Source organism: Mixophyes fleayi, chromosome 1 (assembly GCF_038048845.1).
Source record: "Mixophyes fleayi isolate aMixFle1 chromosome 1, aMixFle1.hap1, whole genome shotgun sequence".
Taxonomy (NCBI): Eukaryota; Metazoa; Chordata; class Amphibia; order Anura; family Limnodynastidae; genus Mixophyes; species Mixophyes fleayi.
In genome coordinates this window covers 60,331,452-60,350,140 of record NC_134402.1, presented here as the reverse complement: position 1 = coordinate 60,350,140, position 18,689 = coordinate 60,331,452, and the positions used below count along the sequence as shown (strand labels likewise).

The 18,689-nt window shown below is 40.3% G+C and overlaps 1 protein-coding gene across 2 annotated transcripts in view; it reads left to right on the top strand.

The window, feature by feature from the left end:
- YIPF7 (Yip1 domain family member 7) overlaps positions 1 to 18,362 on the top strand; it is a 79,246-nt gene extending 60,884 nt beyond the window's left edge. The window contains exon 5 of one of the 2 annotated variants that reach the window (XM_075189152.1): positions 17,831 to 18,362. In XM_075189152.1, the coding sequence (XP_075045253.1) occupies positions 17,831 to 18,088 (258 nt within the window). In that variant the 3' untranslated portion in view covers positions 18,089 to 18,362. The remainder of the gene's footprint in view (positions 1 to 17,830) is intronic. The other variant, XM_075189160.1, reaches the window with a different exon arrangement.
- Positions 18,363 to 18,689: the final 327 nt, after the last annotated feature.

Genomic DNA, 18,689 nt, shown 5'->3' with positions numbered 1-18,689 from the left:
AACGTCCGGTCTCTAAGCGGGTGGTTCCTCGTCTGGCTCCTCAATTTCAAAACCCAGTTTTGCCTATGGATGAACCCATGCAAGTAGGACGGTCCCGTTTATCCCCAGAAGAAAGAGAGAGGCGCTTCAGGCAGCGTCTCTGCCTTTACTGCGGCGATTCCGGACATGTTCTTAAAGTCTGTCCTAAGAGACCGGGAAACCCGTCCTCCTAAACGGTAGCAGGGAGGCCGGTTTAGGAGTATCCACAGTTGCTCCCTACTCAAAAAACACCCCTGAGCTTCTTATGGCAGTCACCCTGAGCACCCCTAGAGGTCCCTTCTCCACCACGGCCTTTGTGGACTCCGGCTCCTCCGGGAACTTCATTTCTGCCACTCTCATTGCTGGGCTTCAAATTCCCACCCTCCCCTTGCCTCAATCATTATCATTAACAGCAGTGGATGGGAACCGTGTCAGCAGTGGCTCCATCTCCTTCATCACTTCACCCATTCGGCTAATGGTTGGAGCCCTCCATAGCGAAATGATTCAGTTGTTGGTGTTGCCAAAATCCATCAATCCCATTATCTTGGGGCTTCCATGGCTACGAAGACATTCTCCGCAGATGGATTGGGATCGAGCTCAGGTTACTCGTTGGGGTACAGAATGTCATCATAGATGTTTACCTAGTGTTCTGCCTCCTGGTTCCCAAGTGGTTGCTCAGTCCACGGTGACGGAAGTTAGCCTTCCAGCTGCATACACTGACTTCCAAGATGTTTTCAGTAAAACTGAGGCCGAGTTATTACCTCCCCATCGGCCCTGGGATTGTTCCATCACTTTGCTGCCCGATCAACCTATACCCAAGGGGCGAACGTATCCACTTTCTCGCCCAGAGACCCTGGCAATGTCCCAATATATCAAGGAGAATCTGGAACGTGGTTTTATTCGCAAGTCTACCTCTCCTGCTGGGGCTGGATTCTTCTTTGTCAAGAAAAAAGATGGGTCTCTGCGCCCATGCATTGACTATAGACCCCTGAATCGTATTACCATCAAGAACCGGTACCCGTTACCTCTTATCTCCGATTTATTTGACAGAATCAGCGGGGCTCAAGTGTTTACTAAATTAGACCTACGAGGGGCCTACAACCTCATTCGTATAAAGAAGGGTGACGAGTGGAAGACCGCCTTCAATACGAGGGATGGTCATTTTGAATACCTGGTAATGCCCTTCGGTCTTTGCAATGCCCCTGCCATCTTCCAGAATTTCGTTAATGACATCTTTCAAGATCTGTTGTACACCTCCGTAGTCGTTTATCTAGACGACATCCTAGTGTTTTCTAAAGACTTGAGTTCTCATCAAGAACAAGTGAGGGAGGTCTTACGAAGACTGCGCAAATATCATCTTTATTGCAAATTGGAAAAATGTGTTTTTGAAGTTCTCCAAGTGTCCTTCCTTGGGTTCATTGTGTCCGGCTCCGGGTTACAGATGGATCCCACCAAGGTGTCATCCATCTTGAATTGGCCTCAACCGCAGGGTCTTAAAAGTATCCAAAGATTCATCGGATTCGCCAATTATTATCGACAGTTCATCCAAGATTTCTCTTCCATCATTGCCCCAATTACAGCATTAACTAGGAGATCTGCCAATCCTAAAATATGGTCTCCAGAAGCTGTTTCTGCCTTTACTACCCTGAAGAAAGCCTTTTCCTCAGCCGCTGTTCTCTCTCAGCCGGATCAACAGCGACCTTTCTTTGTGGAGGTAGACGCCTCTTCAATAGGCATTGGAGCCGTGTTATTCCAAAAGACACCTTCAGGTACCCATTCTCCATGTGGGTTCTTCTCCAGACGATTTCTTTCCAACGAGATTAATTACGGAATCGGAGACAAGGAGCTTCTCGCTATTAAAGCAGCGTTGGAGGAATGGCGGCACCTATTAGAGGGAGCCCTATATCCAGTTACCATCTTTACAGATCACCGAAATTTGACATTCATTCGGGAAGCTTGCTGTCTGAATCCTCGGCAGGCCCGCTGGGCATCATTCTTTGCTCGCTTTAACATGATTCTTACCTTCTGTCCAGGTGCTAAGAATGGGCGGGCAGACGCTCTATCTCGTTCTTTTGATGATACAGACCGCCTGAATCCATCGATTCCTCATTGCATTATTGACCCTTCGAACATCATTGCTATTACCAATACTGTGAAGGATGCTCCGCCCACAGGACGATCATTTGTGGAACCACAATTACGACTCAAGGTATTGCGTTGGGCCCATTCGTCCTGTATTGCGGGTCACGCCGGCATAAAGAAGACCACATTCCTTCTCTGCCGTCGGTTCTGGTGGCCTACCATACGCGCTGATATACGGGACTTTATTGCAGCATGTACCATTTGTGCCCAACACAAAACTTCCAGGAAGGTTCCTGCTGGGTTGCTCCAGCCCCTACCCACGCCTGATGCTCCTTGGGAGAGTATAGCCATGGATTTTATTACTGACCTTCCCTGCAGTTCTGGATTCAATACCATCTGGGTTGTCATTGACCGATTTTCTAAAATGGTGCATTTTATTCCTCTTTCAGGTCTACCTTCAGCCAGTCACTTAGCCAACACATTTATCAAGGAGATCTTCAGACTTCATGGTTGCCCTAAGGAAATTATCTCTGACAGGGGAGTGCAATTCATCTCCCGGTTCTGGAGGACTTTCTGTAAAAAACTGGGTACGGAGTTAAAATTCTCATCGGGATATCACCCCCAGACCAATGGTCAGACCGAGCGGATCAACCAGGATTTAGAGACTTTTCTCCGTTGCTTTACCGCTGATAATCAAAGCAGATGGTCACAATTCCTTCCCTGGGCAGAATTCTCACACAATCACCATGTCCATGAATCTACCGGGTTTTCTCCATTCTTTATTGTGACCGGGATGCATCCTATTATCCCAGAGCCATTTCCCAATTCTTCCTCCTCTGTTCCAGCGGTGGACTCTCTTTATCGAGAATTCTCTAGCATTTGGGCCACAACCAAAACAGCTCTGCAAAAGGCATCACAGCATCATAAGATCTTTGCAGATCGCCACCGAAGAGCTACTCCTCTATTGAAGGTAGGGGATCAAGTATGGCTTTCCACTAAAGATTTAAAACTCAAAGTACCATCTATGAAAATGGCTCCACGTTTTATTGGTCCTTACATCATCTCACAAGTTATTAATCCAGTGTGTGTGAAACTAAAACTACCGGCTTCTTTACGATGTCATAATACTTTTCATGTGTCCCTACTCCGGCCATTGGTGCTTAACAGGTTCTTTGTACCCCCATCTCGACCTCCTCCTATTCAGACCGCCTCTGGAACAGAGTTTGAGATCAGCCGGATTCTGGATGTCCGCATTCGCTACGGGCAACAACAGTTCCTTGTGCACTGGAAGGGATTTGGCCCGGAAGAAAGATCTTGGGTGAATAAACCGGACCTTCACGCTCCTCAGTTACTCAAGAGATTCCTCCAAACAAGGGGAGAAGGAGGAGGGCATACTGTCAGGCGCCGCTCGGCGGCCGCCCGCCCCTCCACACAGAACGTCTGGTTGCTAGGAACATTTTAAAGGAAAAAAATGCAGGTGGCCCAGTGACCCAGCCCAAGGATGCCCACTATGGGACCGGCCCAGAGGCAAGATGCCCTCCTGTCTGCCAGCCCAGCATTCCCTGATTCCATGTTTCAGAGATCTAATGCAAGATACACCTATGTTACTCCATCATTGTTTGCACACTGTGTGTTAGTGAGTTGTGGGAGAGTTTGGGCGCCAGTGAATGCATGTGTGGTGGTGGCCATCTTTGTTTGTCATTTCTGTTCACCATACTGTTACCTTTGATTTTCACCTTCCCCTTTTTCCCACTTACCCAATCCAGAGTCTTCCCTTATTTAAATCTGCCTTACCCATTTACTTCCCCCAAAATAAACACCCAGTTGATTGCCTTCTAGAGTCACCCCCTGGTGGATTCAATTACAGTCTGTCAGGCGCCGCTCGGCGGCCGCCCGCCCCTCCACACAGAACGTCTGGTTGCCTAGCAACCAGACGCATCACTTCCCCTTCCGCCCGGCCGGCCAGCTCAGAACCAGAAGCGTCCCCGTTGCTAGGCAACGGGACGCTGCTTGAAGGAAGCGCTACGGCGCTACAGTATGACTAGCGCTACGGCGCTACTGCTATGACAGCACTACCAGCACTGAGGGCATTGGCTAGCAGCACTATTTAAGGCCCTCTGACCTCACCTCCTGTGCCAGAGTTTCAGGTCCTTTCCTGTCCTCCAGCGTTCCAGTATTCCTGAGTCTATCTGTTTCCTGACCCTTGCTTTCCTCTAGTTTATTGCCGTTTGCCTGTGACCATTGTGACCCGGATTGCCTTGACTACCCCTTTTGGATCTCCCGTTTGTACCTCGCTGTCAGAACGTTATTGACCCGGCTTTATTCACACCCCGCTCGGATTCTCCTTGTGTACCTACATTGCTCGCACCGTTGCCGAACCTGCCTGTCTGACAATTCTCCCGTACTTCGCTATCTGACTCGTGGAAGGACCGCGACCTGCGTGTTTCCTGCAGCTAAGCCCATACCTCCTTGCGGGGGTCCCTGGTGAACACCAGGGGCACGTTAGACTCCGCGCCTTCTTCCGAGTAGTGCCAACGATAGCAGGTACGCTATACTAGTCGTGACACAGTCCACAGCTCACCATACTGTGTAGAAGACTCAGGTGGACGCACTGAAGTGGACAGAGACAACATTTCACCACCCCTTTCAGAGTGCTAGGGAAAGGGGTTTTACATATGTGAGAAGTGAACAGTTTAATTTATAGTAGAGCATTTGTTATTACTGTACCATTTTTAAAATAAGTTGATACCAATATTAAATGTTACATTAATAAAGAGGGCAGCCAAAATATGATAGTGGGCAGTTCTTTGAATTGTTCTCACTTTTGTAGAAATGCACTTTTCAATCTTAGATCAAACATTTGCAATCCATCACCCCCTTTGCTGTCAAATTGAGAGCTTTAGGAATAGTATGGCAGAATGATATAAAATCACTGTTACTAATGATGGCTCCAATTAAACACAGTCAGGGGAGGCTGGTACTTTTGACCTGGGGACAAATAAAAGCATATAGCCCAGGCTCTTCTATCAGTGCACCGCAGCAGAATAATGGTTGCGATAGAACCTGCAACGGCATGGTTTGCCTAATGTGGGTGTGGTTTTAAATTGCCACTAAAATATATGAATAATGTTTATGTCCAAATAATGTACATTAATGTTGTTTATATCTGAGTGCTGTAATCTAATACAACACAACCCCATCTGACTATTTTTCAGTGCCAAGGCTATTTTAATGACCAATCTAGTAAACAGTGAGCTTCTTACTGACCAATGTACTATACAGAGAAGATTCTTGTGATGTTTATACTATACAAAGAGCATTCTAGTGACCTCTATACAAAACAGAGGACATTGTAGTGACCTCTATACAATACGGAGAGTTTCTAGTTCTGTGCTAGTACAGTGACACACCTCTTTACTGTCATGGTGTGGTTGCTCAACTGCTGCAGGCACAGAGTTTTTCATGGCACTTGATACCACTAATGTCCAGGAGGAAAATGTCGCTGCTGCACTTGAAGAATGAACTGTGGGTTGCAGTACTGCAGCCTCTGCACAGTGAGCCACAGGCTCAGTTAACAAATAACTTCACTATTTTGATCATCACTTCATCTGTGCATACCTACTTCAGGGAATGGCACTTGAGGCTTATTACCACAGTTTCATGCTATGTAAGTAGTTTATTGTGAACAGCACATTGCCAGTTTATTGAGCTTGCCTCTCTGCACCAGCACTCTTTATCTTGTACCTTCCTGGCTGCCTTCATGTGTTTGACTTCTGGCTTTTGGACGACTACCTCTGGGCTTGAAATCCACCAATCAGTATCTGTCATACAAAGACCGAGACAGACAGCAAGTTAATGACCGATACACAACACATAGAGCATCTTACTGATCAATATACAACACAGAGAGTATTCTATTTACATGTTTACAATATAGAGAACATCCTAGTGACTGATACACAACAGAGAGAGCATCTTAATGACCGATATACAATAAACAGAGAATCTTAATAACCGATATAAAATACACACAGCATCTTTATCAACAATATGCAGTACAGAGAGCATTCTAATGACCTGCATACATTACAAAATCATACTAGTGATCTATATATAATACATAGAGCATGCTAGTGAACTCTATTCGATAAAGATAGGGCTATAGTGAACCCTATACAGTACAAAGGGCATTTTTGTGACCTTTAAATCATGCAGACAAATTTCTAGTGACTGAAAACAGAGAGTATTTATATAAACAATGTATACTACAGAGAATATTCTAGTTATATGACAAAAACTGTGCCCAGCCAGCCCATGGTCACCGTTCCCATTTAAAACTTTCATTCCCAGTCTGTGTCACCTCCTCTCTGACCGTGCAGACTTTCTCGAAATGGCAAACTAAAAGAACAACAACTTATTTGAAAAAAGTGAATGTGTTGGAAATGATTAGACTTATGTACCAAATGCTGCTTAAATTAAATACTTGAAGGTTATCTACTAAATGCCAAAGGTCCAACACACTGTGCAAAATAAATTGCTGCTAATGTACACAGAGAAAGATGGCAGCATTGGTAGAGGAGTGAATTATTAGGAGCATTTCTTTAGGGGGAAACAATAATTTCTTAATATATGTGAACATGTAATTTTTTCCTACATTCCTATTCCTATTCCTATTGGTCCACTTACATCATAATATAGCCCATGCTGGCTCTGAAATCCTCCTAAAGCAGCCCAAATCCAAAGAAACACAAGAACTAGCAAAAAGTATAACTCATGTCAACTTGCAATATTAGGGATGACTGATAGTCTCTTTAATAAAACTATTTCAGATGTGCTTTGTTTTCTGGAAAGATATACAGTATATTCTAGATTTCCAATGGCACGGCTGTTTTCTTTCTGTACTGTTTCTACATTTAAAAGTTTCTGCAGTGTGAAAATGTGTTCATTAACTCAGCTGCATACTATATATATGGTCTTTATTTTTAATAAATTCCTATGATCTTAGTTTCCTATATTTGCATTAGGAGTGGTCAGTTTAATATATAATGGCCAAAGGTATGGCCATTCTTCAGACCTGCATGATAAACCCGGATCAATCTTTTTGACATATTCCTGTATATAGTATATACTGGGAAACCACTATGGGGCTGTGTCATTAAGCAGAGCAAAGCATAAAAAAATTAGTAACTTTATACCTGGGCAAAACCATGTTGCATTGGAGGGGAGGTAAATTTACAATGTGGGGACAGATTTGTAGTTGGGGTAGGGCGTGTCCTAGATCAACTTTAAATTTCAGTGTAATAGTAAAGCTATCAAGTATTTGTGTGGTAGATGAAAAAACAGCCAGTATTTAACTTATGTACAAAATAATAAACTAATGTTCACCCCTTGCATTGTAACATGGTTTGTCCTAGAGAACATTTACTCCTTTTTTGCCTTAATGACTCAGGCCCTATATGTATAACATCATCATCATTTATATAGCACCAACATATTCCACAGTGCTTTACAATTGGGGACAAATACAGTAAGAAACAAACTGGGTAAAACAGACAAAGAGGTGAGAAGGGGACAATGGGAGTTTGATACATGAGGTTAAGTCTACATTTTGCATTGTGGTCCAGCCAGACTGCAAAGGTTAAAGTGATTCGTAAGCTAAATTATCCCGTCACACAACAATGTTGGTCAGGGGGTGGTTTTTTTGTGTGAAATTGTGTAACGGGTGGTAATAGGGTAATCTAGTGAGGATAATAGGATGGTTGAGGAATATTATAAGCTAGTCTGAAGAGGTGGGTTTTCAGAGAACGCTTGAAAGTTTGTAGACCAGTGGAGAGTCTTATTGTGCGAGGGAGTGAATTCCACAAAGTAGGTGCAGCCCGAAAAAAGTCCTGTAGCCGTGAATGGGAGGATGTAATGAGGGTGGATGAGAGACGCAGATCTTGTGCAGAACAGAGTTGCCGAGTTGGGAGATATTTTGAGACAAGAGCGGAGATGTATGTTGGTGCAGCTTTGTTGATGGCCTTGTAGGTTAGTAAAAGTATTTTATATTGGATTCAATAGAAAACAGGCAACCAGTGTAGAGACATACAGAGCGATTCAGCAGAGGAATAACAATTTGCATGGAAAATCAATCTTGCCGCTGCGTGCAAAATAGACTGTAGGGGTTTGAGTCTGTTTTGGGAAAGACCAGTAAGGAGGGAATTGAATAGTCAATGCGGGACTTGATAAGTGCATGAATTACGGTTTTTGCAGTGTCTTGTGTAAGATATGTGCGTATTCTGCAAATGTTTTCTAGATGTACATAACATGATTTAGATATAGAGTCGATGTGAGAAACAAACATATTTATAAGTATTATATATTATCTAATTTGGGGCCCTACTAGAGCTCTTTGCACTCATTCAATGATTGCAGCAACACAACTATAAATGTCAGCCATATAGCAGCAGTAAGTGGTAGAGCTACACTATATCAGTCACCTAATTTATTTGCCTGAATATCTCCCTAGCAGTATGATCATATGGAATATGGAAATAAGAACTTTGATGAGACATATAAACACAGCATTTTAATATGGTAATTTTAGCTGCAGAGAATATAATGTTCAGTCATTAAACTGAAAATGCATTCCAAAAGGCATTACCATAGATGTATTCATTATAATAAATGTTCGGTATAGTTACCATAAATAACATTGTTTTAAGACATAATTCATCTTGATTCTTAACTAATGAGAATGTCATGCTTCAGGCCTCGAGGGTCATAGAGAGACCACATGTTTGGAATAAAATAAAAGGATGTGTATTGGTTACTAATTCACACAGATAACGAATGATAGTTCAATATGGGATTCAACTGGACAAGTCTGCTTCAGTCCAAATAAAGAAATCACAGACATTGATAGAAGTAGCACAAAATGTCCAGACAGCCTGTGACAGTACTGCATGCGTTTGTAACAAGGGATTGGGTCATTTAAGCACAGAACATAGTGCCTCTACAGTACACAAAGTATGTCTACTAAGATCCCTCCATACTAGCAAATACTTTTACTGATATGATAATAATGTAATAATTAATTTTAACTTAGGTGACCTTATGAAAACATTGTGAATCATAATACATCTTAAAATGTATCTGCATATCTGGATGTTTTCTTGTATCATTGATTCACAAATAGCTCCTCGTGGAATCTGTGACAGGCTATTCCAATATTCAGATAGAGGTAGGGCTGTTTTTAGTAACCTGCGTGCCATCCTGTGAATTCTTCTTTCTGTATGTACCTGGTGTTTGGTCAGATGGCAGTTAAAGGGTTACCCGTTTACTAACAGTGAGAGGATTAATGGAATGTTTATAATATATTTTACAGTAGTGGAATGTGTGTGTGTGTGTGTGTGTGTGTGTTGCTCACCACTCACTTTACCTGTTCATGCAATATTCACTGTGTCCAGCCTGATATTTGGATACTAGGTTCATATAAATAAATGTTAGTGAATGAGCATACGCATTTACTTCACTTAAGAAAAATAGTGAGAAAATACTTTATTTGTTTATTCATTTTGTTATTTGATTTAAGTGATTGATACTTATTAATCTGAACCTTTTCCTTGTTTAGACTTTGCTATAATAATTAAGAATATTTAAGAATTAAGAACTGTTTATTATTGGTTGAAAATTCATCTCCGGTGCTGTTCATTTTCTTTTCTTTGAATGTTTCAATTTTATAGGGATCTTGAAATTTCTCTATGTACAGCAGCACATGGATCTGATATTCACTTTTGTATTAATTTATATAGAGCTCCTGATATTTCCTTTCTGTTTTTGGTTATCTCATGCAGGCACTGGATGGCTGCTGATGCTGATGGTGAACATCAGCAGAAACTAGCTTGCTGCTTATGATTAACATTGTATTGACCTTTTCAGCTGATAGCACTTAATTCATTTGCATTGTGCCTGTATTATATCAAGCCATAGCCATCGATTTACATTACTTATTTGTAGATTCCATGGGATCTACAGCAGATATTATGCATCTGGAGGTGTTTGTATTTAATTACATTTCATATGGAAAATGAGACTTTTGCACTTAATAATAGTCACTTTTCTGTCTTGTGTACATCATACTTAATTACATGATTCTGTTGTGTACAAATAGAGTAATGTGACTTTAGCATTTACTAACAGGGTCAAACTTTCTTTCTATGCTATTTTTAGGTGTAAGTATTCACACTTATACGCTTTATGTATGTCTGGTGTAAATACTATTGTCTTGTATTTGGACATGACTTGTGATACGTCCAATTCAACATATAAACGACAGTTGGCACATATACTGCATATCCAACTAGGTAACATTGCCTGCATCCGGCCCTTCCTATCTCAGGATGCCACTAAAACCATTATCCATGCTCTCATCATTTCCCATCTTGATTACTGTAACATTATCCTCACCGGCCTCCCCCTCTCCCACCTCTCCCCCCTTCGCTCTATGCTCAACGTGGCTGTGAGACTTATCTTCCTTTCATGCCACTCTTCCCCTGACTCTCTCCTCTGCCTTGTCTTGCACTGGCTCCTTATCACCTACAGAATCCTTTTTAAACTCCTCACCCTCACCTATAAGGCCCTCTCCCACTCCACTGCCCCTTATATCTCTAACCTTCTCTCCATTCACACTCCTGCCTGTTCCCTGCGCTCGGCCAATGGCCGTCGCCTCTCCTCCGCACTGATCACATCATCCCACTCCAGAATCCAAGATTTCTCCTGTGGTGTCTCCCTCCACCGGAACGAGCTCCCTCACACCATCCGTCTGTCCCCTAATCTGAGCACCTTCAAACTGGCACTCAAAACCCATCTATCCTCAAAGCCTACCAGTCATTCACCTAACCTTCTCCATCCTTCTTTTCCTCCTCCCTCTTTCCTGTTTGCGCTCCTCTTGTTCTTGATCACCTCCACTGACTCCTCTTGTGCCTGCTGTCTGTTTCCCCTCCCTTTAGTATGTAAGCTGTTATGAGCACGGCCGTCTTTCCTTCTGTCTCAATTCCATTTCTCCTTCTCCAACATCACTGTACTTGCTATATTTGGAGCTATTGGAGCCTTGGTTTTACTCGTCTTGTTCTGTACTGTTTTAGCCTTTGCGGTCTACGGTTTGTATTACATTTTGTATCGCGCATTGGAAACCTTGCGGCGTCATATAAATAGATGATTATATATATATATATATATATATATATATATACACATATAGTATAATTATATCTTGGTCACCGTCCTCTGGGGTGGACGGTTGCTCTTCAGCCAGAGAAATCACATAGGTCCAACGTTTCAGGTTAATAGCCTCAGCTAGTTTTATTCCCCAGCTTGCAACACATAACAAACCATAAACAAAATCCTACCCGTCTGGCTACTAGTTAACACAGTGTAGTACACTCTCTAGAGTGAGGAGCCTAATGTCCCTCTCTTTAAATCAAACAAGTGGAACTTACAGCATACATTGCAGCTTCTCTCAGAAGACCCCTGGCCTCCTCCCCAGACAGTGTGTGTCTGAGAGACCAAGGCTGGAGCCTTTTTTAAGCGCCCACACAGGTATATGTCCTTATTACTCTGCTGGGAGTCTGCAGAGACAAAGACCTGGACGGGGCCTTTTGTATGGAGCCCACCCTACTCTCTCCATACAAAACACCAGGAACCCATTACCAGCTACTCCTGAAGCTGAGAGCCCCCAAATGAGAAGCTTTTTCTCAGAAACAAGCAATCTCCCTGGTGTTTAAAATACAAATGGCAGGAACCTAGGACTTATGTACTTGACATTAACGCTTGCCCAGAGCTTCTGTAACGGTATATATATATATATATATATATATATATATATATATATATATATATATATAACAAAATACAATAGATAATACAGCGCGTAACTCTAGGTAGACAATTGAGAATGGAGATAATGTCTCTTTAGATAAACGAAAGTCCTATGTTCAGGCGGCTGCCAAATCCTCACAAGGCCAGATGGTGTACTGGATAAAATCTAGAACAAAAATAAGCGAGAGGGGGCGCCACATAGCATAATACTGTATGTAAAAATACAGACTGATGTACCAAATAGTAGAAATAAGGATCACCACGTGGGTACAGACACACAGGTTGAGGTGAATCAACGAATAAGTGCACTCAGGGGTACCGGCACCGTACAAATGTAATATGCGTACCAGATATAAAATCTTTAAGGCTTATCTGTTAGTATCCTGTGTCATCAGGAGCTCAGATTTTTCTCACAAGTCGGTGTTGTCTCACACAGCGATAGGGGTACAGAGCTGGCACTTCATATGTCCACAGTAACCAATTATAAAATAGAGGAGACTCACATAGTGTGATATTGTATATCCATACATTTATTTTGTAAAACAATATAGGTGTAAACTTACATAAAAACACTTTAAAAAGATCTTATCTGGGTATCTTTGTATACAGCCTAAACACTGAGAACATCAATGAAGGCTCACCAACATATTCCTGGATTCAGGCTCACCAACGTACAGCTGGACTCAGTAATCACATCAGAAATAGTCCTCAACGCGTTTCGTCTCAAGTAATAAAGACTTCATCAGGAGGAAATGCAAGTATGTGACTCTCTAATGTCACAGATATAAATAGTATGCGCCGCGCCATTTTGCGCATGCGCACAAGCGGCGTCTCCCGGCGCTTTGCGTGGGGACGTCGAAAACGTCTAGAATGGACAGTTTTTTTGTTGTATAACAGTCACCCAACTTTATACATATGTGACATACTAATGTTATAGGTATAAGTAGTGTGCGCAGCGCCATCCTGCGCATGCGCACAAGCGACGTCTCCCAGCGTTATGCGTGGGGACGTCACAGACATCTAAACTAGACAGTTTTTTTATATATATGTCAATCAACTAGCTTTATCAACACCCTATAGATATGGCAAGCAGGAACACTGTAGTTGCTAAGAGGCAATAGCGCTATAGACTAGATGCCCAATATATAAACTATTGGTTAGTAGTATTTATAAGTATAGATAAAGAATAACATTAGGTAAGCCATCTAGATGTATAATGACAATCAAGCCCCAATAAATGGTACATCAATTTAAACAGATTAAAAAGCTATCTGATACAAATTAACAGTGATATAGCATAAGTTACAGCTATATGTTAAAAGGAAATGATGACACTTGCAGTATGCATTAACCCCAAAAATGAACACCTGCAGTATGTGCCAATATCACCAGACCTAAAGTATATATAAAACCCTAATGGATATAAAAATGTAAAATTATATAAATATACCTCTCTCGAGCATCATATAAACATATATGTGCGTACATACAACAAGGTATACACATACATAACAAATTAACCTAAATAAGTATTGGAACACCCTCATATGATAGGCTATTACTCAGATAAACCTACAAGAAGGGAGCTATTTCGTAATTATCATTAAACCCTGATGGTGTGAGGGTGCCCAATGAATAAATCCAGAACATCTCCCTCTGGGATAACAGTTTTTGTAAATCTCCCCCTCTGTCTCCTAATTTTACATTCTCTATGGCCATAAACTTAAGATATTTAGGATCCGATTGATGGAACTCCTTGAAGTGTTGAGAAACTAAGTGGCTGGTTACTTGGTTTTTTATGTTTCTCACATGTTCCTGTATTCGGATTTTTAGCTGTCTTTTAGTTTTACCTACATATTTATAGCCACATGGGCATTCTAAAAAATATATAACTGATGTAGTTAGACAATTCATTAGTTGTTTGACCATGAACTTCTTCTTTTTGTCATGACTAAAAAACTCTTTATTTATGGGAGCTGTATATTTGCAAATATTACATTGGTTGCATCTAATGCTCCCTTTGATATCTAGAAAAGTAGAGGGGTTCTTAGTAGAAGTGATACATTTCAAATGACTGGGGGTCAGCATATCTTTCAAACTAAGATTCTTTTTGAAGATAATCTTTGGAGAATCCGGAAGAATATCATGTAGGATAGGGTCTTTTTTTAAGACATTCCAATGTTTAGATAACACTGATTTAAATCTGTTATCGTTACTGCAAAAGGTGGTAACAAATGAGACATCCTCATTTTTACTGTCAGTCTTTTTTGAATAGGACAAGATTTCTTGTCTATTAAGTTGTTCTGTTTTCTCCATCGCGTTATCCAGTAGTTTTTGGGGATAGCCTCTCTTTAAGAATCTTTCCGAATAGATATTGAGTTGTTCTTTGCAGTGTGTGTTGTTACTACAGTTCCTTTTAATACGGTAAAATTGAGAATAAGGAATGTTAGTCTTCCACTTCTTAGCGTGGCAACTCTTAAAATGTAAATAACTGTTAGTATCGACAGGTTTGATAAAGTTCTTAGTAATAACCCCCTCGTCCTGTGCTATAAGTATCAGGTCGAGGTATTCAATACTGATTGGATCGTATTTCATTGTAAACTTCAAATTAAAATTGTTCTCCCCAATATATTGAAAAAATTCACTCAGAGATTCGATATCTCCTTGCCAAACTATTAGAATATCGTCTATATATCTTTTAAATACAATGATATTATCCGAATAAGAATTGGCCCTATATATATACTGTTCTTCCCAAACGCCCATTAATAAATTCGCGAAACTAGGCGCAAACGTTGTACCCATTGCGGTTCCGCACAATTGTAAATAAAAATGCTCAAGAAATTTAAAATAATTGTGAGTTAAGATAAATTCGATTAAATGGCAAATAAATGCCTTATGTGAGTTGGATAGAGAAACATCTAAATCCAAAAAGTGTTTTGCTGTTTCAATGCCTTTTTTGTGCTCAATGGACGTATATAATGACTGTACGTCAATCGTTACCCACAAATAATCACTGCACCACTTGAAATTTTCAAATGTTTGTAGCACATGTGCAGTATCTTTTATATAAGATTTTAATTTCAAAACATATTTGTTAAGAAATATGTCCACATACTTTGAGATTTTTGACGTCAGAGACTCGATTCCTGCTATAATCAGTCTCCCAGGTGGATCAACTAGATTTTTGTGAATTTTAGGCATATGATAAAAAATAGGTATGATAGGGTTGCTCATCATTAGGAATTGAAACTCGTCCTTAATAATAATGTCATCATGTAGAGCTTTAGTGAGTAATTCTCTGAGCGAATCAACATAATCATTAGTAGGGTCTTTGGTGAGACGGGTATAGGAAGCTTCGTCATTTAAAAGTCTCATAGCTTCATTAATGTAGTCACAACGATTTTGTATGACAATACCTCCTCCTTTGTCAGCCTGTTTGATTATGACGTCCATGTTTTTCTGGAGGTTTTTTAAGGCTTTATTTTCTTGAAAACTAAGATTGTTATTAGTATGAGAATTAATATCTGAGTCACACAAATCTGATGTGATTAATTCTTGGAAGATTTCTATATGTCTACTTTTCGATTCAAGTGGAAAGTATTTTGAGGAAGGTTTAAGGCCAGATTTAGACTGAGTATTGTAATTTGTTATAACAGCTTGATCTTTCTTAGCAAAATGCCTTTTCAAGGTTAATTTTCTAACAAATTTGTTAATGTCAATATAGATTTGGAATTTATTGGGTCTTTTTATTGGAGCAAAGGACAATCCTTTGCTTAGTACTGATATCTCAGATTTATTTAGTACATGGCTAGATAAATTAAAGATTCCTTCACGTTTAAGACTTTCATGATTTGTTACAGAAATCTCCTCTTTTGAGGTCTTGAGGCCTCCCCGTTTGCCTCTCCTTCGTTGTATCTGCGTTTTAGAGGGGATGCTAATTTTATATTTTCTCTGAGAGGTCGTTTCCACCTTTCTCTTGGGGTTAGGTCTGGGGATAAAAAACTCTCGTTGTCACTATCAACGCCTTCTAGGGCAGAGAACCTATTAGTACCATCTTTAGATTTGGGAAATTTTCTAGTCTCATAATTAGGAGTTTGAGAGACCTTAAATTTTTTATATGGGACGGTATTCCAACCTGCTTTATCACGGGATTGATATTTCCTTAATACCTCATTCTGGGATCTATTCCAGGTTTTTATGTTGTTATTCTCATAATCGTGTTTGTCTCGTGCAAATTTCCTTTGTTTGATCTTAATAACATCAGTTTCTACTCGTTCTAGTTTTTTGCTAAGAACCGCCTCATTTTCAGAGAAAAAAACTTTCTCTTTATGAGTTTCTAAGATTTTTTCTTTTTCAGTAATCTCATTTTCTAAATTGTGAAGAAATTTCTTTTTTTCACATATAATCAATTTTATGAGTTTCCTAGAACAATCATGTAGAATTGAGTCCCATTCCTTATTGAAATGAGAATCATCAGAAGAGAAAGTGGGTGATTTGTTAATTCTCAAGCCTCTTGGTATGCGATCAACCTTGATATAGTTTTCCAAGGTATTTACATCCCACCAAGCTTTTGTTTCTTTAATCAAGGCCTTTTCAAGGTCCCAGAAAAGATTATCAATATCATTTTGTGGCTCTTGTGGAATAATATTATCCTCAAAAATTTTTTGACAATTTTCAAATCTTTGGTTCACCCTGTTTCCTGTTTTCCACATATTGGGTGTGTAATACTGTCTAGACAGAGTATGCAGCTAAATATCTAGATCACCAATAGCGCAATACAAATAACAAAATACAATAGATAATACAGCGCGTAACTCTAGGTAGACAATTGAGAATGGAGATAATGTCTCTTTAGATAAACGAAAGTCCTATGTTCAGGCGGCTGCCAAATCCTCACAAGGCCAGATGGTGTACTGGATAAAATCTAGAACAAAAATAAGCGAGAGGGGGCGCCACATAGCATAATACTGTATGTAAAAATACAGACTATATATATATATACATGTAGATATACACACATATATACATACAAGTTAACCCGTGCATGATACTCATGCATTCTAGTCAGATCAAGCTACTTAAGGTGTTGAAAAGGTTCTTGTCATGCATTTGGGCCTAGCCCAGGCCTCCTCAGAGGAAGAGCGTTACTTCCCGACGTAAGCGCCCTTTTTTAACGTGGTTTTGTCCACATGTCACCACCTCATCATTCTTCTCCATCACCTCATCCTTCATTTTCATCGCCACATCTATCCAGATGTCTATCCAGACACAGGGATCTCTCTCAGCGGTCCTGAGTATCACACTCCTCTCACTCTGTCACCCCCGGCAACCACCAACCACTCCCCACTGTCACCCCCGGAAATCACCAACCACTTCCAACTGTCACTTCTCCTTCAAGAAATATATATATATTTTTTTTTAAAATCTTTATAAACACTTTTAACAATTAACAAATTAAATTAACAAATTAAAAACATCTTAGTATACCAAATTTCAGCCCTTTCTGAATTTTTTTTCCCACACACACTAAGAATTTAGTAGGTCAGTGTATAACTCCGCCCAGCAGGTGGCGCTGCAGCTTGGTTTTATTTTTTCCACACACACACACACACACAGACAGACTAACACACGCCACTAAGCATTTATATTATAGATATATATATACATGTGTATACTGTGTATATATATATATATATATATATATATATATATATGTGTGTGTGTGTATGTATGTATGTATATGTATATATATATATATATATATATATATATAATCATATGGAATTGTTATTGCATAGAATTATTGTTTAGCATAAAAACTTGTTTTTCAGGCTGATCTTACATCAAAGTCTGTGTTCTTTGTTTTTAGGGGAATCGTTGGGACAATCTTAGCAGCTTCTGTAATCGGATGGTGCAGTTTCTCAGCTTCAAAAATATTCATCACTACGTTGGCAATGGAAGGACAGCAGCTTCTTGTAGCATATCCCTGTGCATTGCTCTATGGACTTTTTGCATTGTTAACTGTGTTTTGAAATGTTTATGTTCAACAGACCACAAAAAGTCAGCATCGGTCTCTGTCTTTCTGTCTGACAGTGTCATCCTATGTTACAAGACACACACAGGCTAAACCTTTTGCTTATCTTCATCTGTCTTTGGCATTAAATGCTTTTACCATAGCCGTGCAAAAGTGTGTCTAAAGGCAATATATAGGCTATTTTATAGGAATATATATAAAGATACAGATGTATAATATAAATCATACTTGCCAACTCTCCCGGAAAGCGGGAGACTCCTGAAATTCAGGTCAGTCTCCCGGACTCCCGCGAGAGCTGGCATTTCTCCCGCCTCCCGGAACTCACCGAGAATCGGTGAATAACGTCATTTTGGAGGGTGGGAGGGGGCGGGGCAAGGCCAATAGCGTCATTTTGATGCGATTAGCCTTGCCCCGCCCCTCCCACCCTCCAGTCACGCCCCCTCTCCCGGAAAAAGGTTTCCAGGAGTAGGCAAGTATGATATAAATAACTTGATTTTGTGTTTCTCATTTAGTTTTCATTTGGATTGGATTTTGTGTTGTTTTTACAACAATTATTTAATTGTTAGTGTGATGGAATTGTTCTTTTTAAAGGCATTTATATTTTAAACAGATAGCTTCCATTAAGTATTTTAGGCCCAAACATATATATTTGCCAGTACAAAACGGTACATGTGAGCTTTACTTTATAACAATA